This window comes from Pleurodeles waltl, chromosome 9 (genome assembly GCF_031143425.1).
Source record: "Pleurodeles waltl isolate 20211129_DDA chromosome 9, aPleWal1.hap1.20221129, whole genome shotgun sequence".
NCBI lineage: Eukaryota > Metazoa > Chordata > Amphibia > Caudata > Salamandridae > Pleurodeles > Pleurodeles waltl.
Window position 1 is genome coordinate 314,597,196 of NC_090448.1, and position 23,918 is coordinate 314,621,113.

General features: G+C 42.4%; 1 protein-coding gene across 1 annotated transcript in view; it reads right to left on the bottom strand.

The window, feature by feature from the left end:
* Window positions 1-970: 970 nt before the first annotated feature.
* The window catches only part of SLC38A3 (solute carrier family 38 member 3), a 269,690-nt gene continuing 246,742 nt past the window's right edge, over window positions 971-23,918 (bottom strand). Inside the window, exons 15-16 of the mRNA XM_069206822.1 lie at window positions 8,607-8,710; window positions 971-6,710 (exon numbers count right to left, since the gene is read on the bottom strand). Of these exons, the coding sequence (XP_069062923.1) occupies window positions 6,606-6,710; window positions 8,607-8,710 (209 nt within the window). The 3' untranslated portion in view covers window positions 971-6,605. The remainder of the gene's footprint in view (window positions 6,711-8,606; window positions 8,711-23,918) is intronic.

Here is a 23,918-nt window from a genome sequence, read left to right on the forward strand (position 1 = left end):
CAGGCCACCACTGGAAAGTAACCGTAGAAGGTCCATTTTGCCTGGTTGCCTCAATACCACACGGCATCAACTGTGGATTCTACCTCTTTTTTCGAAATGCGATGCTGTCTAGCTGCCTCATTTTCCCTGGGAAATTGAGTAATCACAGGCATGGTCTAATGAATTTCTTTCACATCAACACTAGACCTCACCATAACTTTGTTACCAAACTTTATACATCTTAATAACGTAAAAGTAAAAATGTACTATATTATTTTTGTCCTTATCATTATTATAGAAAGATATTATTAAAATTTGTCTTCACTTTCAGACTATTTATGGACCTCTTTATTTTAATACAACTTAAGGAACCCTTCTTAGCATAATGACATGCGGGAGACGGACGGACCCCTCACTTGTCTAATAGCCTGAACAAACCAGGGGGATCCCTACTGGTTTAATAATGTACAGAAGGTGATGGGCGACCCTCTCTGGAGTTACTATATGGATGATGTTAAGTAGGCTTTCAGTAATTCAAGACTGGCCGTGAGGATGTAATAAGAGCGTAAACCAGGCTCTAACAAATCAAAAAACAAACGCAGATGAAAATAACATTTGCTGGGTAATATATCAGGCTGAAAAGGTGATATCCTATGTAAAAAAGCAGGAAGCTACAGAGGTAATTTACGGTGTAATGTCATAGCAGGCAGAAAAGATAACTCCTGTGTAATATTGATGGAAGATGCAAGCATCCTGTTAAAGAAGGCTGAAAAGCCACAAGATCTGTAAAGGAAAAAGAAAGCTGAAGAGTCCATAATGTTGCAGGCGTATCACAAACTCAATTCCTGTGCAATGGCGTTGGAGGCTGACAATGCAGTTTCCACTATGATAAAGCCACAGGTTACTTCTTGTGTAATAATGCGGGGGCTGAAACACCAATCACACACAGAATGCATAACAAAAACGTAGTGAAAAACGGGGTGCTCCTCAGTGGTGGTACAGATTTTTATTCATAGTTATTTAAAAAGAGTCATAATCTGAAATGTATCTCTAAAGGAAGTATAAATTAAACATTAATTTCTGCAACAAGAAAGGTAGAAGAGGCCCTAGGGCCTCAACAAGTTCAGAAACGCCCTAGGGACCCAGCACTCCCCAGGGAGCTCACAAGTACAACCATGGCCCCGCAAGGAAGTTTGACACAACCCCTTTAAGGAACACAAATGTTAGTCAGGGCGCCTGCTGGGGGCGCCCTTCCTGTCTATTTACAACTTTAAAAAATCCAGAAGTTAAACACGTGAGTCTTGTTCTTCAGAATCATCCTTTGTACAGCATAGTTTGAAACAGAAACTAAAGGGGACACACACCAAAAATGCATCAGCCTAATTTTGAATACTCTGCATTGTCTCATCCGTAGAATAGAAGAGAAGGGACAGCACACCATCAACCAATGTATTGGATAGTTCATTCTTAATTGTGTGTACGGTGAATCGTCAGAAGCGGCGGCACTGCAAGCAAGGGGTGTTTGGCAGAAATCACCACATTCATTATTTTCTCTCTTTCCCATTGGGCTCAGGTCCCGTAGCACTAAAATGGCAACTACATGGACCTTGCAGTAGCGTGTCTAATTCAAGGGAGATAGAGTTACATGCATGACCCAATGATCAAAGTTGAAAATATTATTAGTAGCAGATAATTCCCACCCGCAATTTATGCTCTGCAAAGCATGAGGTAGCACCTCCACTACTCCTGCTTCTCACGATTCCTGCAACAGTGGTGGAATCCCTGCTGTACTTACAAGGTGTGCTTCTAGACCAGTGGTTCCCAACCTGTGGTCTGGGGACCCCTGGGGGTCCGCAAAGCCTCCTCCGGGGGTCTGTGACTGCTTAGAAAATTAAATAATATTAAAAGATTGGCTCCCCAGCTTTTAGTAATGGCTCAGTGGTGGTCCCCAGATTGCAATAATGATTCAGTGGGGGTCCCCACATTCCAGTAATGATAAAGCGGGGGTCCACAGAAGTCAAAAGGTTGGGAACCACTGTTCTAGACCCAGGCTTGGTGAAACATGGAAGCAACTGTAGGTCACTCTGCCTTGCTGCACTGCAGAAGAAGTCAGGAGAGGGGGCCATGTTGCAAAATATGACCCCACTATGGATGTACTGAATAATACCCAATGAACTTGTACAAGGTTTGAACTTTGAGTCCAGAATGTTCTGTGAGTTATGCTGAAAGTTAACTTTGGACATTTCCAGAATGGATTGAGAATGTAATACGTATCAAGAGTTACGTATCAAGAGTTAGAGCTGTTAGCGTTGTAATCTCCTAACTGGACTTTTCTTGCCACTTAAATTGAAAATGAAAAGTAAAACAGTTGACATAAGCAAGCCAATTCAAAGTGCCATGGACACCATGAGCATGAGCGTGAAGGAGACACACAAAAGGAAAAAGAAGTTCGCTTGCAGTCAAACGTATCGGCAAAAGTGCAATTATCCATGTAACAGGGTCGTGTCAAAGGCGGTATCAAAACCACCCCAAGAAGGGATAAATGTAAAGCAATTATCAATGAAAGGCACACAAACCATTGATAGTGATGGGCGTGCGGTGGACGTGGTTAAAAGCCCACAGATAGATTACAACAGCTCAAAGCGCTTGCGCACTCGACCTAAATAACATAAGTGGAGGGCACAATGTTTTTATTAGTTGCACTCTGCTGACATTTCTGAATGTCAATTGCTAAATACCAAGGCTTCATATTATTTACTCCACCTCTTATCTCTTTCTTCACTCACCTTAAACTTCCTGTCTCTTTTGGTACTCTTGGAGATTTTTTTCATCCCTGCTTTTTCTACCTTTGTCGCTTTTTTCTTTCTCTTCTACTATTTCCCTTTTCTGCCATTCCCTCTCTTGCTTTGTTTAACAGCGTTCACCACCTGCAAACACCCGTACAAGGGTCTCACTTGTACAAATTAATCACTTACCAAACAAACCTTTTGCATACACTGGTAAGATGGTAAAGCACTTTATACAATGTATGCTTTGGCAATATGCATTTTGTGTAAAACATTGAGCCACTTTGGCATGGGTGTAACAAGATTAGAGCATGCTGTACACGTGCTTGCACGACTGACTCGTCCCTTCAGAGGTACAAACTACACAGAGCTACATAGAGCACTGCAAAGATGTTTTGAAAGTGAGGACACATACAGCAAAAATACAGCAAATGTATTAACAAAACAACAAGTTTCACTAGCTCAAGCTATCTACCTCAGCTGTTCTGCTACCATTAAATAGATTACCTGATATCAAAATCACATCGTATGTCAGATTTAACTTTTCCTAAGTCATGCCTGTTTTTTTCAGCCCCAGAACAGCTCTACTCCATTCGCCCCTCCTGTTATGCCCAACAGTTGTGTCAAGGCTACCCCAGTGTTAGCTTTTTGTGTGGTGTGGTAGTGCCCTGATGATAGGAATTTGGTGATGGGAAGTATTCTATAAACCTCTATTATCCCTTTCAATTTTAGAAGAGCTCAGAAAGACTGTCCACAATTTGAGGCTATTAACAAAAACGTAAAGAAACGGATTATATACAAAAAAGAAAGGAACACACTTCCTCCCCTGCCTCAATCCAGCCTGGATTTTCATTGTCGAAAGGTGCGAGATGTTGATACATGGGCTGGGATCCAGAACTTTACACACATGCCTGAGGGTGGAGGATCATGAACTAGATGTGAGACACAGTTTTAGCACCTAGTCTTAGGTTTTGAATCAATAGCACATCATGGATGCCAGTATATTTCGAGTTATTATGATCTAAGAAGTGGTAGCCTCCTTTTAATTTATTAGATTGCCTCTGTCTTTGCTTGTGGTTGGCAGGTCTTTTACTGGATAACAAGTGGCAACAGTGTATTTGCCTGGACAGTGGATAGAAATAGCCTGTTGGCTGATTGGTTATGTTGATTTTATTGCAAATGAGCTGACAAGTTTTGCTTTCAATATTGGTCAATAATGTGCTTTGGTATCCACGGGTGGTCTTATGTTAGCAGGATGATAACGTTGTTATGTTCACTAGGTTTTTGGAAGGTCACTGGTCGCTAGTCAGTAGTGTTGCTGTTCCCACAATCTGATTGGTAGAGTCACAACACTGATCTGGACAGTGGATGACTTATTGTTCACTGATGAGCATAGCTGCTGTCTTGATCAAGCAGTTGTTGGTGTCATTTTAGTTGACCCAGACACCTGCAGTGTCTGCTCTGGTCGTGGTTGGCTACATTTGGAAGGTTGGTGGATTTGCTGTCTTTTCTTTTTCTGTGTATGGCCTGCTACAGGTGATTATAAATAGCTGTAAAATCACCACTAGTCATGAGATGCTGCTTCTTGACTGATCAGTGCAATGCCCTTCCTCAGTCATTATAAGGTCTTATGTTAGCTGACAGCCAGAGATTCTCCACAGTGCCAAAATTGCCCTTTTGTCTAGGGTCTCACTTGAGAAACACTAACTTTGCTGTATACAACTTCTAAAGTTCCCTCACACATCCATAATAACATGTATCTGATCTTAAACCCACCCACCTGGGAACCTGCTTATATTATCATTTGACTGTCCCCACAACTTTTCTATAAACAATTCCTGACATGAGTCACCAGAAACCGAGCAATATTTGATTTTCCAGTTTGCATCATGAAGCAAGACTTTCAAATTCACACTGCACTAGGCAGACAGTGGCAACACCCACCCCCCCACCCTCCTTTGCCGAGAAGATTATCAGCATGATGATCATAATCAAATGGAAGACCATCAATTTACAATAAAAGGAGAACCTAAATGGGTGCAGAAACAGCCCATCGTAGGTACTCAGTAAAAGGTCAGCCATGATGGACGCAAAAAGTCTATATGAACAAAGCCACTGGAATCTGAATCCCTTAACTGTACATAGGGTGTCTACATTGGGATTAGAGAACGTGCATTCAAACTGTAAAGGGATCCCAGGAGTAGAATCTTAGAAACCCTCCCTGAGGACCTAACAACTGGGTTCATAGTGCAATGAGGAGACTGGATATTGACTATAATGGAAGACAATGTGGTGAAATGAATGACGGAGCGTGTCCTACCAGTAAGATTGTAAGGTAACCATGAGAGTATGAGCCTTTTCACATCCACAGTGCGCTAGCATATGACTAGATTCACACTGCAAAGGGAGCACATAATTAACAGAATCACAAAATTCCATCTGGCCGTTTATTAATGTGTTGCCCAGGATGCAGTGGAATAACCTTTGTTTAAATTGCTATAAAATCCGGAGGGATGAAATGACGGAGCATCTCTTGACTGCATATTAGTAAGTTTGCCATGATGGGAGGAAAAAGCCTCCGTTCCAGAACTTGGAACTGAACAAGGAAAGGGCCAATTTGTGCCATACAAATAGTCACAAAAGGTGATAGTAAGATCGTAATTACTATCAAATGAAAAAAAAATTATTTCAATTATTAATACCATTGCTTCTTGCCAAATGATAAAACATTTTTGAACTGTTGGAAAACAATTCTCATCTTGTTGTAAAACAGAAAACAGAAATAGGGCACATATCTAACCTATACCGTTTTCTTTCTGGTGTCTCTTCGTAAAAGACAGAAAAACGCCAATCCTGTGCCTTGGTGTTCTTTGGGGCAGATGAAGATACTGTCTCAACTCTGATGAACCTGATATGCATATCTTCTTTCAGTTTCTAATATTTCAGCACCACTGCTTGGAAGCAATAACTCGTTTCTTCTAATGGAGGAAGATGGGGAGCAAACCATGCTGCTATGAGATAGGTGTGGTCGCAGACAGAAGATAACCCCAATGGAGGAAACCTGAATTTAAGTATTTTAGATGCCCGCAATTGTGTGTGAGTATCGACAATGGTGGTATGCTGAGGGTAGAAGAAATGTTAGCAAAGCAATGTTCAAGAGATAACAAAACAGTGATTTTCTGATCTAGTTAACAGTCAAAGAAGGTTCCACAGTGGCAATATAGACTCGATGGGTTGTGGATACCATGTTAGTAAAAATATAATCCTGCTTTTCTCCCACGGATCTTGGTGAAGTGTCACATTTTGGTCCTGATATTAGAATGCATGCTAAAATCCACCACAATGACTAACATGAAAAACTGTCATGATTTTGAGTTGCAATAAAATTCACAGCTTTATGTTTGTCATGGGTTCGCTTACAATTTTCTGCTGATGCCCATGCCAGAACAGTTGTTTTTAGGGATGAAACCAGCCATTGTTTTTATCTGCCCCAAATGGTTGAGGAGCACATACTAGGGAAGGAGAGGATGGGAAGTGGTCTTGTAGGACACTGCCACTATTTAAGCTTTCAATCACTAACACAAACTATGGAACAACAAAGATGATTTCTGAAACGGAAAAGATTTCGGCTAAAAATACGATATATGACAACCAGTCCCGCCTTTGGAAGGCCCTTCTCCTCTGATGCAGCAGCGAGTGACCTCCAGGGCGGTGACTCCACAAGTGAGAGTCCGGTAACAGTGGCAGGCGGAGTCTGTCTGGAATAGGAAGGGTTAACCCACTCTCTGGAGAAGTGGGGCAACAATAAGAGGGAGGGCAGGTGATGGAAAGTCCCAGAGTCTAGTGGCTCCCTCCACTTTTACTACTTCCACTCGTCCAGTCAATGATGATGAAGCTCAAACTCATGATCATGAAGAGGACTCCGAGGCCAGCAAAGCAGGCTGCCTGTATGAGACATAAAGGAGACAGCAATAAGTGGTGGGAAAGGAATGAAGGACAGTGTTGCAAAAAGTTGTACAGTGGAATGAAGTGATAGATTGTTGCTACTTTCAAGACGCAGAAGATTATGTTAGCTGTTTGCCAGGTAACTACCCATGTACAACAAGAAAATAAACTGTCCATGCTAAAAATGACTGTAAAGAAAGTTCTGAAAAAGTAATCCCACCTTTGTCGACCATGATTTCCTTTTTAGCGATACAGCCACGACGTCAACTACAGACAAACAGCTGCTACAGCTTGCACTTTCTTTGCTATTCCTGGTATCAGAAATTGTGAATGCAATAGCAAAATCAAAAACTATTGGGGGTCTGCTGCACTAATGCTTGTTTACAAACCAGGATGTGGAAACTGCATAGTGACTGGTTTGCGAACAAGGTTGTAATTTGCTATGTGACCCGTGTACAAAAAGGTCACATCTCAACTTGTTCAATTGCCGGGGGCTGCAAAACAACCTACTGAATTAATAGTAATTAAGCATTATCTAATTTGTGACCCCCCTCTCATTGGCTGCAAATGTAGGGATGGTGGCCCGCAAGAGATAACAGACTTCTATCCCTTTTATTTATATTTCCAATCGGGAAACATTTTTAAATCAGCCTGTCACCACGTAAGAGACAGGTACTGCTTGAAATGGTTCCCATTTGGGAGGATGTCCAGGGAGCATGCAATAATCCCCTGAACCACTGTCTCTGCCCCACAAAGCTGCCCAAAATGATTCCTAAAGTGGAAGCTCTACCCCCGGGACAGCTTGCCTTTTGAGAGTCAGATTCGGTCATAACTCGGTTACCAGTATCTAATCAATGGTTCGTGGCCACAATTACTGTCACAACCCATTGAATGTCATTGTTAATCACAGTTAGGGTGGGCTCCCACTTGCACACCACTTTTTAATTGTGATTTGGAATGAGTCACAAAACACCCTTTTCGAGTTAGAAGAACTTTTTGACAGACAAAAAACATTTGCTAAAGTTCACTGTCTGTGGTTGCAAACCTGCGCCTGCCATGAAACTCACACCCTAAATGTAATTTGTAAAGATATTGCCCCATAAAGGTGTAGATTTTCTATTATAATGATAGTTGAGGGATATTTTTGCAAATTACAGTCAGGACAACAAATTTATGTTAAACGATATTCTGAAAATTAAGTTCTTCCAGCAAATATTTTCATGCATTCGGTCCTGATTAGAACTAGGGTCTTAGTTCATTTTTGGTGCAAATGGAGTTTGGATCTGGAACAGGACTGCATATTGGGTGCAAAAAGCAGCCCCTGTGACAGCTTGGTCCATAGTGCAAATTTTCACTTCACAGGAAAAACATGAACAGTTTGTGCATTATCCCAATTGTGTGTCCCTAAATCCGTAGTGAAATCAATATGCACCAGGTGTGCAATCTGCGCATGGGATAGCACCCGACTCTAATCAGGGTCTAAGACTCATATTTGCCCTGCACATTTTCCAGTCCCTCCCCTTCTTCTGTTGATCAGCAGTGTAAAGGAGGTCATTGTGGGGTTGAAGGTAGTTCAAGTGGTCATCCTTTAGATGCCTTTGAAATCCAAAGAGTGTATGATGCCAAATCGGCGACAAATTGCATTTTGGTGAATCAATGTCTGTGGATGGAGGCCCATAAACATGGAAAACACCAACATCTTGCATTAGACTTGTGCTTTGGGTGTATATGCAGCTCTTCGTCCTCACCTGACACATAAGATAGTTACACTCATGGGGATTCTGCTAATGTTACAATGGTATATAAATTGAGTTACATTATTATGTAATTTCTCCCACGAGGGAAAGAGAGTGCCATAGCATGTCATAAGTGTAAACATTGCAATAAAATATGCACCAGAATCTTGGGAGTGGACTTCATCGGCTCCTTCTCCTTTGGCATAATACGGATGTAAAAGCTGGCAGGGAAGATGAAGATCAGGCATGGTGCTGATGTAGCTCCTGGAAAACATCAAGGGGAACAAAGTTAGTTTCACACTAGAACAACGTGCTAACATAGGTCATCACTGAGATAGACAGCTAGTGACAAGCATGTTCAAACAAAGTGATAGACAAGCAGCAAGGGCCAGCGTCAAAAGCCACTGGCATAAATGTAAAGGAGAGTACGGAACTGCTTCGAAACCAGCTGAGCAAAGGGGTGGTAAGGACTGAGGTGAATAGTTGAAGCTGTGTGCAAAGCAGGAAGCTTCATGCCAAAATGATGGTCCTCTGGTAGGAAGAAGGTTCTTGATTGTGAAGAAAGTGACATTTTAAAAAAGCAGAAGAGCATGACAGTCCGGGATCCTGGAACAGCTCTGAGTCGTGGCAGAGTGTATGTGTTTGTGCCTTTGAGTACTCTGAGTAAAAAAAAAAAAACAGGAATAGTTACTTGTGGTACAGGTTCCAGCTAATGTTTGACTCCTTGAGCCTACCAGTGGTGCATTGCATAGTGGGTTTCTGTACTGAGTGCTTGCAGACGAGTATAAGATGTTTTTACAACCTCAGCAAAGTGACATTTTGACACACTTCTCCCTTATTAAGGGAGTGGCAGAGGCAATACTTTAACAAGGAATCTGGACCCACCACCTTGCTGGTGCTGCAGCAGGCAGTGACGCCAAATCGCTCTGTTGAAGTCCCGGCACTACTCATTGATGGCTATGTCCCATAACAATTCTGTACTTGTCAACAGGTAGAGCAGCAAAAGTTCACATGAGGATTTAATGTCAAGTTCATTCCAGATAAGTTTTATTGAGTATTTTATCGATAGGATGCTGGCCATCTAAGTAGGCATTCCATTCTGCCTATAGTTTCTTTCACAAGTTACCATGACCACAGGCCTATTTTACACAGATCCCTCTCCAAAAGCTACTAGTTCATCCTCTATATTGTCAACATGGGGTCGTGGCTAAGGAGAACAGGAGATTGCATCCCACTTTAGATAGGATAAGTAATATGCCCTGCCCTTTGTGGAGCCTCAATATCATGCTGATCTGCAGAAGTGTGCATCACCAGCTGAAACACTAAAAGGCGGTGTATGTTAACCAAAGAGAGGAGGAACACCACCATAGTGTAACTGAATACTATATGGAGGAATTCTGAAGCAAAATCTCAGCCCACATAAGCCATGGAGCTCATCTACATTGGGAAGGCAATTCAGTGGCAATGCACCACCGTGCTACTTTTTTCCCTCATCTGTGATGCAGTTTTATCACATAGATAACATAAAACATGAGGGACAGCAGGCACTAATATCACACTTGCTATTTTGTACATTTCTCTGTATTTAATTATGCTTAGTTGCCACTAGGGGCCATATTTATACTTTTCGACGCACAACTGCGCCAACGCAGTTGTGCGTCAAAAAATCTAACGCCGGCTAACGCCATTCTGAAGCGCCATGCGGGCGGCGTATTTATTCAATGACGTTAGCCGGCGGAGCTGGCTGGTGTGCGTCAAAAAAAATGACGTACACCAGGCAGCGCCGGCGTAGGGGAATATGGAGCTTGGGCGCCAAAAAATGGGGCAAGTCAGGCTGAGGTAAAATTTTCGCCTCAACCCGATTTGCGCCATTTTTTTTTACTCCCAACCCCCATTAAAATGACTCCTGTCTTAGCAAAGACAGGAGTCATGCCCCCTTGCCCAATGGCCATGCCCAGGGGACATATGTCCCCTGGGCATGGTCATTGGGCATAGTGGCATGTAGGGGGGCACAAATCAGGCCCCCCTATGCCACAAAAAAAAAAAAAAAAAATACTTACCTGAACTTACCTTAAGTTTCCTGGGTTGGGTCCCTCCATCCTTGGGTGTCCTCCTGGGGTGGGCAAGGGTGACAGGGGGTGTCCCTGGGGGCATGGGAGGGCACCTCTGGGCTCCTTCCGAGCCCACAGGTCCCTTAACGCCTGCCCTGACCAGGCGCTAAAAAACGACGCAAAAGCGGCTGGACGCCATTTTTTTTTACCCACCCACTCCTGGGCGTAATTTTTGCCCGGGAGTGTAAATACGGCGCACATGCCTCGGAGTCATTTTTTAGACGTGAACGCCTACCTTGCATATCATTAACGCAAAGTAAGTGTCCACGCTAAAAAATGACGCAAACTCCATGAACTTTGGCGCTAGACGCGTCTAACGCCAGAGTATAAATATGGAGTTCATTTTGCGTCGAATTTGCGTAAAAAAAAACGACGCAAATCCGGCGCAAACGGAGTATAAATATGCCCATAGATGTTTGCTATTTTGTACATTTCTCTGTATTTAATCATGCTTAGTTGCCACTAGAATTTTGCTCTTAGTAACCTTGTGAAGTACTGTGGTATTGCCAGTCTTCGTAATCACACTGAAGGGGAGAAATGTGTGGTAATCTAACTACCGCACGCCTCCTGTTTTCACTGTAGTCTAAATGGGACTGACAGATTTTTTTGAGTCTTTGTGGCCTTAGAAAGGTTCTGGTGCACCCAGAGACGGAACATGGACTTTATCAATGCCTCTGCCACCAAACAGGTGGAAGAAAAGAAAAACATTTTACAAGCATTTTGTTTGTGGTACATCTTATTATGTACTGGGTGTGCGCATACTAACCGTGACGCAGGAGAGAGACTTTGCATTGCATCAGGCTTGGTAATCAGTACCAGTTAGTCCAAGTAAACAAGCAAATAAACTCTGTTCCCAGAAGCTACGACAAATTGATTTTTAACAGGGACACATTGATTTTGTGGAAAAATACTGAAGAAAAAATCCTAAAATAGGAAAACTCGCCGACCCTTTGCCTATGCAAGTGCTGCACTGAACTTCTGCTGTCCAGAGCATCTGAAGAAGCCTTGGAGTAGGCAAAATTGATATAATCTGTATAGCAATATGGCAGGAAAGTATGTATTACAAGCATCAGCTGCAGTGCCATAGAAGGACCATATGTACTTTACTGGAAACCTTCCATCTAGAGAGTATGGCTGGAGGAATTATAACAGTACAACCTCATTCCTTCCCCTTCACTGCAAGGGAGTGTACCATACAAAGCTGATGCAAAGTCCGGGCACCACACAAGATCAGGCGCTGCTCGTGCCAGGACCAGCTATTTATAGAGTGCTGTAAACGATGTTGGCACCCACAGGTAAGCGTCAGTATCCAAACTTGTTTTTTTCTGCATGGGACTGTGGTCATTGAATTATGTTCTTGAGTTAAAGTTCCCAGAGTTCATGGCAGTAGTGCATGAGATTTTGGGAACATGCCATACACAATAGGGTAGCTTTCACGGCAAACCCAAGGGATGGCTTTGTACTGCAAATCCCTAGACTTTGCAAATATAGACAGACAGAGAGATAGACAGATAGACAGATAGAGATAGATAGATATGTATTGCTATAAGCAGGCTTCCCAACCTAACTCCAGCTTGTTAGCTACATCAAGTAGTCCTCAAGTGTTGTCACAAGTGGATTAAAGTTTATGCACAGATAACAAACATCTGTAACAACAGGAAGTGACAGAAGTAGTCTTTGGAGTGTGCATGCAGCTAGTAAACAAGCATTGGCAAAGTCAGGGCACACCTATGCAAGAGCTATTGGTTTTCAAAATGTCTTTCAGTCATGTTAACAATGTTGTGTGCTAAAAGTTAGAAAAAAGCTATGTGTATTCAAGTTACACACAAAATGGCTAAATTACTTTGTAAAAGTAAATATCTCTCGTATAGGCGTGACCTATTGGCTATGCCAATGACTGTTTTATTTCGCATGAACTCTCAGAAGCTCGATCTTTCAGTTTTGGCTTGACTTCATTGTGTGACCATCATTTCATGTCTCTTCCACATCTGTGTGCTTTTAAGCGCGAATCTAAGTTTTTTGTACTTTTCGCTAATTAATGGACTTTTCTTTTCTACCGTTTTCAACACTTTCCAGCCCCGGCCAGTCTGACATCAGCAGGCTGGCTATGATTTAAATGCTGTCTGGTGGTTTAAGGTTGATGAAATGTGCGCAGCCTTGGCATACCTTTGCAGCCTTGCGTGCTATCAGCAGCTGTACTTCTCAGAAACGTGAATTGCCAAAAGAGCACTTTTTTGCCGCATGGCCATGGGTACTGTGATAGGGCGTACATGACAGGGGCAGAAACACATTAACTGCAAATCAGAGATCAGCGCATGAAGCTTCCTAAATGTAACCTGTTACCTTTTTTCTCTTTTCTAAAAGTCATGATCACTGTGCTCTCACTCTTGTTTCACATGCTACTGACTTTCAGTGTTTGATGGCCTTGCCGTGCAATGCCAACTTAATTCACATAAGACGGTTCTTGGGTTCTTGCTTCTTGTTAGGCCCTCTTATTTATTGCATAATTCGTTTGAAAAATGTTTTCTGACAAGGCTTGTAACGTTTTTGCATTTGACAGCTTTGCTTTGATGAGTGGATTGACTACCCACAGTAAATCTAAAGTTTACGTAATTACAACAGCCTTTTATTATACAGAGGCTTGAACCTAGTTCTCCACTTCTAAAGTAGCTGGCTCTGGCTGTAAGGCCACATCCTCTCCTAAGCGAGAGAAATTATCACATAAAATGGCAATTGCAGTTCATCTTTACTGCTAACACGTTTAAAATGGAAACACAATGCAAATACATGTTCTCCAAAGCTGGAAAAGTCTTTTATTGAAAGTAATTTCATCTACTTTAAGTTTTTCTCAGATTTGGAACTATAAATTATAGCCCTTTGCTTGGCCATGAGGCTGTTAAACCGATGCTCTATAAAAACCTAAATGCTTCTGACCAATCAATGGAGGTTTGTCCAGCAACGGCCTGTCCTTTGGGGCTAAGGGGCCACCCCTCCCCCATCTTTTGCCCCTAAAGAAGAGTGTCTGTCAGGCTGAGGAAAGGTCAGCCTGACAGACACTCTTCATTTTCAGGTCACGCACCCAGGAGCGAGGCATGCACGATTTGCGCAGACACCTGGCTGCCTGAGCTGAACTTTGCTGGTCTGAGGAAGAAGTCACAGCCCTGTGGGCATGACCTCTTGAGCCTAGCAAAGGCCCCTCGAGGCCCTCCCCTTCATGATGAGGGGCACGTCACCGAGTGCTTCAGTTTTAAACCCTGAAGCGCCCAGGAACGAATGTCAATCAATGCCACCTCATCAAAGAGTGGGGTGGGGTCAGCAGTCTCACTAAACCCATCTCACTCTGTGACGAGTTGAGACTGCTGCCTTCCATCACTGGCTGACCATAGGTTAGCCAGTGATGGAAGGCAGCAGTCCCAACCCTCCTGGGACCTCTGAGGCAGACCTGAAGGTAAGTGGGTGTGTGTTTTTTTAATGAATGTTTGATGCATGCATATTTGAATATTTGAAGTGAGTGTGCATGTGTGTGTGTGAATGTATGCGTGAGTGTGCACGTGTGTCCCGCCCGCCCTCCTTCTTCCTAAAATTACCATCCGCCACTGGGTTTGTGACCTCTGGTTCATGTGACGGAGTGCACCTAATCACACTTATGTGGCTTAGTGAGATGGCCCTTATGTTGAAGCCCTTTTCACTCCTCTGTAACAGAGCCAGTTAGTGTTCACACCTCTAGACAGTCTCCCCATCCCAGCTCTCTTTTGTTCTATAAACAGTAATCTGAAATTGTGTCCAAATGACCTAGAACTACAACTCCCAGAACACAGTAAGTTGTTAAACGAAAGACTCAGGCAATTTGAGTAATCAAGTGAGCTTATACATACCCCTAATATATTTACTCTGCACTTTGTGGTGGGGCATCTGAGAATCTCATGCACACAAGAGGCTGATCAAGGCATGGACACTGACTGAATCCAACGTTACACCATATACAAAGTCCCTCCAACCCCCTTGTTAAGAAAAAGAGACCCTCGTCACTCACTGCATCAAAGTGTAAGGAGCCAGCACTGCCATACTGGCTGTACTGAAAACACGGCAGACACCTTGAATTAGGCACTAGGCCTTCCAAGGACACAGGGAAACGTGGTGTAACCCTTGTAAATTGATACATGTAAATATGGCACTGTGAGCACTGAATGAGTATGATTTGATTTGAGCTACGTTGGGTTCGCTTTTGTATTGTGCTCTCAATGAAAAACAAGAACAAAGTGCTATAGAGGGAGCAGCAGGCCACCGGAGTGGAAGAGGGAAGAAGTAGTACCTCAATTGCACCGGGAGCAGCAGACGGGCACTGATTAAGTTGAATCAATGTGTGCTTGTTTCATGCTCCACAGCAATCACCAGAAGTAGTGTTTCGACTGGACTAACCAATTAGGGACATTGCAAAGAAGAGTGATGCTGAAGTAAACAGATGGTAAACCAATGGGAGGACTCCAAGCTTTTTTTTATAAACAACAGTGTTTCGCAAGTGAGACGCATGTGTTAGTGCATGCAATCGCAGGCTCGAACCTTAAAAAACATGCTCGTGAACAAAGACTGAAAGGGCAAACCAGTGCCTCGATCGGGTGGTAGGGTACTCAGTTGATTGATGGTGCCTCAGTTTTGCGATAGGCCACTCACAGGAAGGTTGGCCTTTCCTTGCATCTTACAAGTAAGCAGTCCCTTCCCAGAAATTGTGAGTTGCAAGGGAGTTAGCTCCTCACAAAACCTTTGACATGCATCTAATCAAGCACTTCCTCTTAATAAGTTGGAACTAGAATCGAATTGTAAAAAGTTCAGTCCTAATTAAAGTAGCAGGCGATTTTGTCTGGATTTAGATACTTACTTAATTTGACAGTCTGGCTGCCTATATTTATGAGTCTATGCTTCTGACAAATATGGTTTAGCAGACTTTTCACACAGAACTGCTGAATATGCTGTTTATTTATTGATTTATTTCCTTTTCCGGAGCATCAGTTAGTGCAAAACATGAAAATAGTATCACAATATTAGAAAATGATGAAAGAAAAGGAAGAAATAACAAAAAGAAGAAGAGGGGGAAAAGGGAAAGGGAGATAAGAGGTAGAAAATAAAATAATTTGGTTTCAGTTAATCATTAAAGCCCACTGAGTAGAAAAAAAAAAAAAATAAATATATATATATATATATATATATATATATATATATATATATATATATATATATATATGGAAAATGTCACTTACCCAGTGTACATCTGTTCGTGGCATGGGACGCTGCAGATTCACATGCTGTGCATTATCCTGCCATCTAGTGTTGGGCTCGGAGTGTTACAAGTTGTTTTTCTTCGAAGAAGTCTTTTCGAGTCACGAGACCGAGAGACTCCTCCCTTTCGGCTCCATTGCGCATGGGCGTCGACTCCATCTTAGATTGTTTTCCCCGCTGAGGGTGAGGTAGGAGTTGAGAGTATACTAGATGTGCCCATGCAATGGAGTAGGTGTGTATGTACATAATGTGTATTAAAATTATATTTATTTACAAATTTACAAATCTTATTCAACTAACAATGGCTACAGGCTTCCGGGAAGGTGGGAGGGTGCATGTGAATCTGCAGCGTCCCATGCCACGAACAGATGTACACTGGGTAAGTGACATTTTTCGTTCGGTGGCATGTGTAGCTGCAGATACACATGCTGTGCATAGACTAATAAGCAGTAATCTCCCCTAAAAAGCGGTGGCTTAGCCTGTAGGAGTTGAAGTTGTTTGAAATAATGTTCTTAATACAGCCTGTCCTACTGTGGCTTGTTGTGTTGTTAACACATCTACACAGAAATGCTTTGTGAATGTATGAGGCGTAGACCAGGTGGCTGCCTTACAAATTTCAGTCGTAGGTATATTCCCCAGAAAAGCCATTGTCGTGCCTTTTTTCCTAGTGGAATGCGCTTTTGGTGTAATAGGTAGATCTCTTTTTGCTTTGATATAGCAAGTTTGAATACATTTAACTATCCATCTGGCAATGCTTTGTTTGGATATAGGATTACCTGCATGAGGTTTTTGGAAGGCTACAAACAATTGTTTTGTCCTGTCAATGTAATACATTAGTGCTCTCTTTATGTCTAATGTATGTAAGGCTCTTTTGGCTACTGAGTCTGGTTGTGGAAAGAAGACTGGGAGTTCCACTGTTTGGTTTAGGTGGAACAGCGATATGACTTTTGGTAAGAATTTGGGATTTGTACGGAGAACCACTTTATGTTTATGTATTTGTATAAAGGGTTCTTGTATAGTAAATGCTTGTATCTCACTTACTCTTCTAAGTGATGTGATAGCTATTAGAAAGGCCACTTTCCAAGTTAAGTATTGCATCTCACAAGAGTGCATGGGTTCGAATGGTGGTCCCATGAGTCGTGCTAATACAATATTAAGGTTCCACGAAGGTACTGGTGGTGTTCTTGGGGGTATGATTCTTTTTAGTCCCTCCATAAATGCTTTGATGACTGGGATTCTAAAAAGCGATGTTGAATGTGTAATCTGCAGATGGGCAGATATTGCTGTGAGATGTATTTTAATTGAAGAGAATGCTGGCTTAGACTTTTGTAAGTGTAATAAGTAGCCTACAATGTCCTTTGCGGAAGCATGTACTGGTTGAATTTGATCAGTGTGGCAGTAGTTAACAAATCCTTTCCATTTGTTTGCGTAACAATGTCTTGTAGTGGGTTTTCTAGCTTGTTTAATGACCTCCATACATTCTTGTGTAAGATCTAAATGTCCAAATTCTAAGATTTCAGGAGCCAGATTGCTAGATTGAGCGATGCTGGATTCGGGTGTCTGATCTGTTGTTTGTGTTGCGTTAACAGATCTGGCCTGTTTGGTAATTTGATGTGAGGTACTACTGATAAATCTGGCAGTGTTGTGTACCACGGTTGGCGAGCCCAGGTTGGTGCTATAAGTATTAGTTTGAGTTTGTTTTGACTTAGTTTGTTTACCAGATGAGGAATGAGTGGGAGAGGGGGGAAAGCGTAAGCAAATATCCCTGACCAACTGATCCATAACGCATTGCCCTTGGACTGAGGGTGTGGGTACCTGGATGTGAAGTTTTGGCATTTTGCGTTTTCTTTTGTTGCGAATAGGTCTATTTTTGGTGTTCCCCACCGTAGAAAGTAATCTTGTAGGATCTGGGGATGAATTTCCCATTCGTGTGTTTGTTGGTGATCTCGACTGAGATTGTCGGCCAACTGGTTCTGAATGCCTGGGATGTATTGTGCTATTAGGCGAATGTGATTGTGAATTGCCCAATGCCAAATTTTCGGTGCTAAGAGACACAGTTGTGACGAGTGTGTCCCTCCTTGTTTGTTGAGGTAATACAATGTCGTCATATTGTCAGTTTTGACAAGAATGTGTTTGTGGGCTATCAGTGGTTGAAATGCTTTCAATGCTAGAAACACTGCCAACAGTTCTAAATGATTTATGAGCAGTTGTTTTTGTTGATTGTCCCATTGTCCCTGTATGCTGTGCTGGTTGAGGTGTACTCCCCACCCCATCATGGAAGCATCTGTTTTCACTCCTCTGTAACAGAGCCAGTTAGTGTTCACACCTCTAGACAGTCTCCCCATCCCAGCTCTCTTTTGTTCTATAAACAGTAATCTGAAATTGTGTCCAAATGACCTAGAACTACAACTCCCAGAACACAGTAAGTTGTTAAACGAAAGACTCAGGCAATTTGAGTAATCAAGTGAGCTTATACATACCCCTAATATATTTACTCTGCACTTTGTGGTGGGGCATCTGAGAATCTCATGCACACAAGAGGCTGATCAAGGCATGGACACTGACTGAATCCAACGTTACACCATATACAAAGTCCCTCCAACCCCCTTGTTAAGAAAAAGAGACCCTCGTCACTCACTGCATCAAAGTGTAAGGAGCCAGCACTGCCATACTGGCTGTACTGAAAACACGGCAGACACCTTGAATTAGGCACTAGGCCTTCCAAGGACACAGGGAAACGTGGTGTAACCCTTGTAAATTGATACATGTAAATATGGCACTGTGAGCACTGAATGAGTATGATTTGATTTGAGCTACGTTGGGTTCGCTTTTGTATTGTGCTCTCAATGAAAAACAAGAACAAAGTGCTATAGAGGGAGCAGCAGGCCACCGGAGTGGAAGAGGGAAGAAGTAGTACCTCAATTGCACCGGGAGCAGCAGACGGGCACTGATTAAGTTGAATCAATGTGTGCTTGTTTCATGCTCCACAGCAAGCACCAGAAGTAGTGTTTCGACTGGACTAACCAATTAGGGACATTGCAAAGAAGAGTGATGCTGAAGTAAACAGATGGTAAACCAATGGGAGGACTCCAAGCTTTTTTTTATAAACAACAGTGTTTCGCAAGTGAGACGCATGTGTTAGTGCATGCAATCGCAGGCTCGAACCTTAAAAAACATGCTCGTGAACAAAGACTGAAAGGGCAAACCAGTGCCTCGATCGGGTGGTAGGGTACTCAGTTGATTGATGGTGCCTCAGTTTTGCGATAGGCCACTCACAGGAAGGTTGGCCTTTCCTTGCATCTTACAAGTAAGCAGTCCCTTCCCAGAAATTGTGAGTTGCAAGGGAGTTAGCTCCTCACAAAACCTTTGACATGCATCTAATCAAGCACTTCCTCTTAATAAGTTGGAACTAGAATCGAATTGTAAAAAGTTCAGTCCTAATTAAAGTAGCAGGCGATTTTGTCTGGATTTAGATACTTACTTAATTTGACAGTCTGGCTGCCTATATTTATGAGTCTATGCTTCTGACAAATATGGTTTAGCAGACTTTTCACACAGAACTGCTGAATATGCTGTTTATTTATTGATTTATTTCCTTTTCCGGAGCATCAGTTAGTGCAAAACATGAAAATAGTATCACAATATTAGAAAATGATGAAAGAAAAGGAAGAAATAACAAAAAGAAGAAGAGGGGGAAAAGGGAAAGGGAGATAAGAGGTAGAAAATAAAATAATTTGGTTTCAGTTAATCATTAAAGCCCACTGAGTAGAAAAATATATATATATATATATATATATATATATATATATATATATATATATATATATATGGAAAATGTCACTTACCCAGTGTACATCTGTTCGTGGCATGGGACGCTGCAGATTCACATGCTGTGCATTATCCTGCCATCTAGTGTTGGGCTCGGAGTGTTACAAGTTGTTTTTCTTCGAAGAAGTCTTTTCGAGTCACGAGACCGAGAGACTCCTCCCTTTCGGCTCCATTGCGCATGGGCGTCGACTCCATCTTAGATTGTTTTCCCCGCTGAGGGTGAGGTAGGAGTTGAGAGTATACTAGATGTGCCCATGCAATGGAGTAGGTGTGTATGTACATAATGTGTATTAAAATGATATTTATTTACAAATTTACAAATCTTATTCAACTAACAATGGCTACAGGCTTCCGGGAAGGTGGGAGGGTGCATGTGAATCTGCAGCGTCCCATGCCACGAACAGATGTACACTGGGTAAGTGACATTTTTCGTTCGGTGGCATGTGTAGCTGCAGATACACATGCTGTGCATAGACTAATAAGCAGTAATCTCCCCTAAAAAGCGGTGGCTTAGCCTGTAGGAGTTGAAGTTGTTTGACATAATGTTCTTAATACAGCCTGTCCTACTGTGGCTTGTTGTGTTGTTAACACATCTACACAGAAATGCTTTGTGAATGTATGAGGCGTAGACCAGGTGGCTGCCTTACAAATTTCAGTCATAGGTATATTCCCCAGAAAAGCCATTGTCGTGCCTTTTTTCCTAGTGGAATGCGCTTTTGGTGTAATAGGTAGATCTCTTTTTGCTTTGATATAGCAAGTTTGAATACATTTAACTATCCATCTGGCAATGCTTTGTTTGGATATAGGATTACCTGCATGAGGTTTTTGGAAGGCTACAAACAATTGTTTTGTCCTGTCAATGTAATACATTAGTGCTCTCTTTATGTCTAATGTATGTAAGGCTCTTTTGGCTACTGAGTCTGGTTGTGGAAAGAAGACTGGGAGTTCCACTGTTTGGTTTAGGTGGAACAGCGATATGACTTTTGGTAAGAATTTGGGATTTGTACGGAGAACCACTTTATGTTTATGTATTTGTATAAAGGGTTCTTGTATAGTAAATGCTTGTATCTCACTTACTCTTCTAAGTGATGTGATAGCTATTAGAAAGGCCACTTTCCAAGTTAAGTATTGCATCTCACAAGAGTGCATGGGTTCGAATGGTGGTCCCATGAGTCGTGCTAATACAATATTAAGGTTCCACGAAGGTACTGGTGGTGTTCTTGGGGGTATGATTCTTTTTAGTCCCTCCATAAATGCTTTGATGACTGGGATTCTAAAAAGCGATGTTGAATGTGTAATCTGCAGATGGGCAGATATTGCTGTGAGATGTATTTTAATTGAAGAGAATGCTGGCTTAGACTTTTGTAAGTGTAATAAGTAGCCTACAATGTCCTTTGCGGAAGCATGTACTGGTTGAATTTGATCAGTGTGGCAGTAGTTAACAAATCTTTTCCATTTGTTTGCGTAACAATGTCTTGTAGTGGGTTTTCTAGCTTGTTTAATGACCTCCATACATTCTTGTGTAAGATCTAAATGTCCAAATTCTAAGATTTCAGGAGCCAGATTGCTAGATTGAGCGATGCTGGATTCGGGTGTCTGATCTGTTGTTTGTGTTGCATTAACAGATCTGGCCTGTTTGGTAATTTGATGTGAGGTACTACTGATAAATCTGGCAGTGTTGTGTACCACGGTTGGCGAGCCCAGGTTGGTGCTATAAGTATTAGTTTGAGTTTGTTTTGACTTAGTTTGTTTACCAGATGAGGAATGAGTGGGAGAGGGGGGAAAGCGTAAGCAAATATCCCTGACCAACTGATCCATAACGCATTGCCCTTGGACTGAGGGTGTGGGTACCTGGACGTGAAGTTTTGGCATTTTGCGTTTTCTTTTGTTGCGAATAGGTCTATTTTTGGTGTTCCCCACCGTAGAAAGTAATCTTGTAGGATCTGGGGATGAATTTCCCATTCGTGTGTTTGTTGGTGATCTCGACTGAGATTGTCGGCCAACTGGTTCTGAATGCCTGGGATGTATTGTGCTATTAGGCGAATGTGATTGTGAATTGCCCAATGCCAAATTTTCGGTGCTAAGAGACACAGTTGTGACGAGTGTGTCCCTCCTTGTTTGTTGAGGTAATACAATGTCGTCATATTGTCGGTTTTGACAAGAATGTGTTTGTGGGCTATCAGTGGTTGAAATGCTTTCAATGCTAGAAACACTGCCAACAGTTCTAAATGATTTATGAGCAGTTGTTTTTGTTGATTGTCCCATTGTCCCTGTATGCTGTGCTGGTTGAGGTGTACTCCCCACCCCATCATGGAAGCATCTGTTGTGATCACGTCTTGAGGCACTGGGTCCTGAATGGCCGCCCTTCGTTCAAATTTATAAGGTTCCACCATTGAAGCGAGAAGTGTGTCTGGCGGTCTACCAACACTAGATCTTGGAGTTGACCCTGTGCTTGTGTCCATTGTTTTGCTAGGCACTGTTGTAAGGGCCGCATGTGTAATCTCGCATTTGGGACAATGGCTATGCATGAAGACATCATGCCTAGAAGTTTCATTACAAACCTTACTTGGTAGTGTTGGTTTGGCAGTATGTTTAATGTTATATTTTGGAACGCTTGTACCCTTTGTGGACTTGGAATGGCAATCGCTTTTTGTGTGTTGAGTATTGCTCCCAAGTATTGTTGTATTTGGGATGGCTGCAGATGTGATTTTTCGTAATTTATAGAAAATCCTAGTTTGTGTAGAGTTTCTATAACGTATTGCGTGTGAAGAAGTCACTGTTGTTGAGTGCTGGTTTTTATTAACCAGTCATTTAAGTATGGGAATACCTGCATGTGCTGTCTCCTTATGTGAGCGGCTACTACTGCAAGGCATTTTGTGAATACCCTTGGGGCTGTTGTTATCGGTAACACTTTGAATTGATAGTGCACGCCGTGTATTACAAACCTTAAGTATTTTCTGTGAGAAGGATGTATGGGTATGTGAAAGTATGCATCCTTGAGATCTAACGTTGACATGTAGTCCTCTTTTTTTAGTAAGGGAACCACGTCTTGAAGTGTTACCATGTGGAAGTGATCTGACTTGATGAAGAGATTCAGCGTTCTGAGGTCTAATATGGGTCTTAACGTTTTGTCTTTCTTTGGAATTAGGAAATATAGTGAGTAGACACCTGTTCCTTTCTGATAGTTGGGTACTAACTCTATTGCTTGTTTTTGTAACAATGCTTGGACTTTTAGTTGTAACAGGTCTAAGTGTTGTTTGGACATATTGTGTGCCCTTGGGGGCACATCTGGCGGGAAATTTATGAATTCTATGCAATAACCATGTTGGATAATGGCTAGGACCCATGCGTCCGTAGTTATGTGTGTCCAGTTTCGGTAGTATGCAGTAAGTCTCCCCCCAACTGGTGTTAAGTGTCGGGGTTTTGTGACATTGAAGTCACTCTTTGGTTTGACTTGTCTTAGGAGTTTGGAATTTTCCCCTTTCTCTTGGGAATTGTCCACCCCTATATGAGCCTCGAAACCCTCCTCTCTGGTATTGTCCCTGATAGGTGGGTCTGGTTTGCGAGGTGGAAGGCTCCGGTGTTTGCATACGAAACCCCCCTCTAAATTGTGGCTTTCTAAATGTGCCTGTGCTTTGTGGGGAGTAGAGCGCGCCCATGGCTTTGGCCGTGTCCGTGTCCTTCTTTAATTTTTCAATTGCTGTGTCCACCTCTGGCCCAAACAATTGTTCTTGGTTAAAAGGCATGTTTAACACAGCTTGTTGGATTTCTGGCTTGAATCCTGAGCTTCGTAACCATGCATGCCTGCGAATGGTTACCACAGTGTTGACTGTTCGTGTTGCTGTGTCTGCCGAGTCTAATGCAGACCTTATTTGTTTTTTTGATATTGCTTGTCCTTCTTCCACAACCTGTTGGGCACGTTTCTGGTGTTCTTTGGGCAAGTGCTGTATAATACGTTGCATCTCGTCCCAGTGTGCCCTGTCGTAACGAGCCAGTAGGGCTTGCAAGTTTGCGATCCGCCATTGATTGGCTGCCTGTGCTGCCACTCGTTTGCCCGCTGCATCAAACTTCCTACTCTTTGTCAGGCAGTGGAGCGTCTCCTGATGATTGAGAGTTTGCCCTCTTTCTTGCTGCTCCTACAACCACCGAGTCTGGTGTAAGTTGCTGTGTTATAAACACAGGGTCAGTTGGGGAGGCTTGTATTTTTTCTCCACCCTAGGCATGATAGCCCTTCCTTTCACTGGCTCCTGGAATACCTG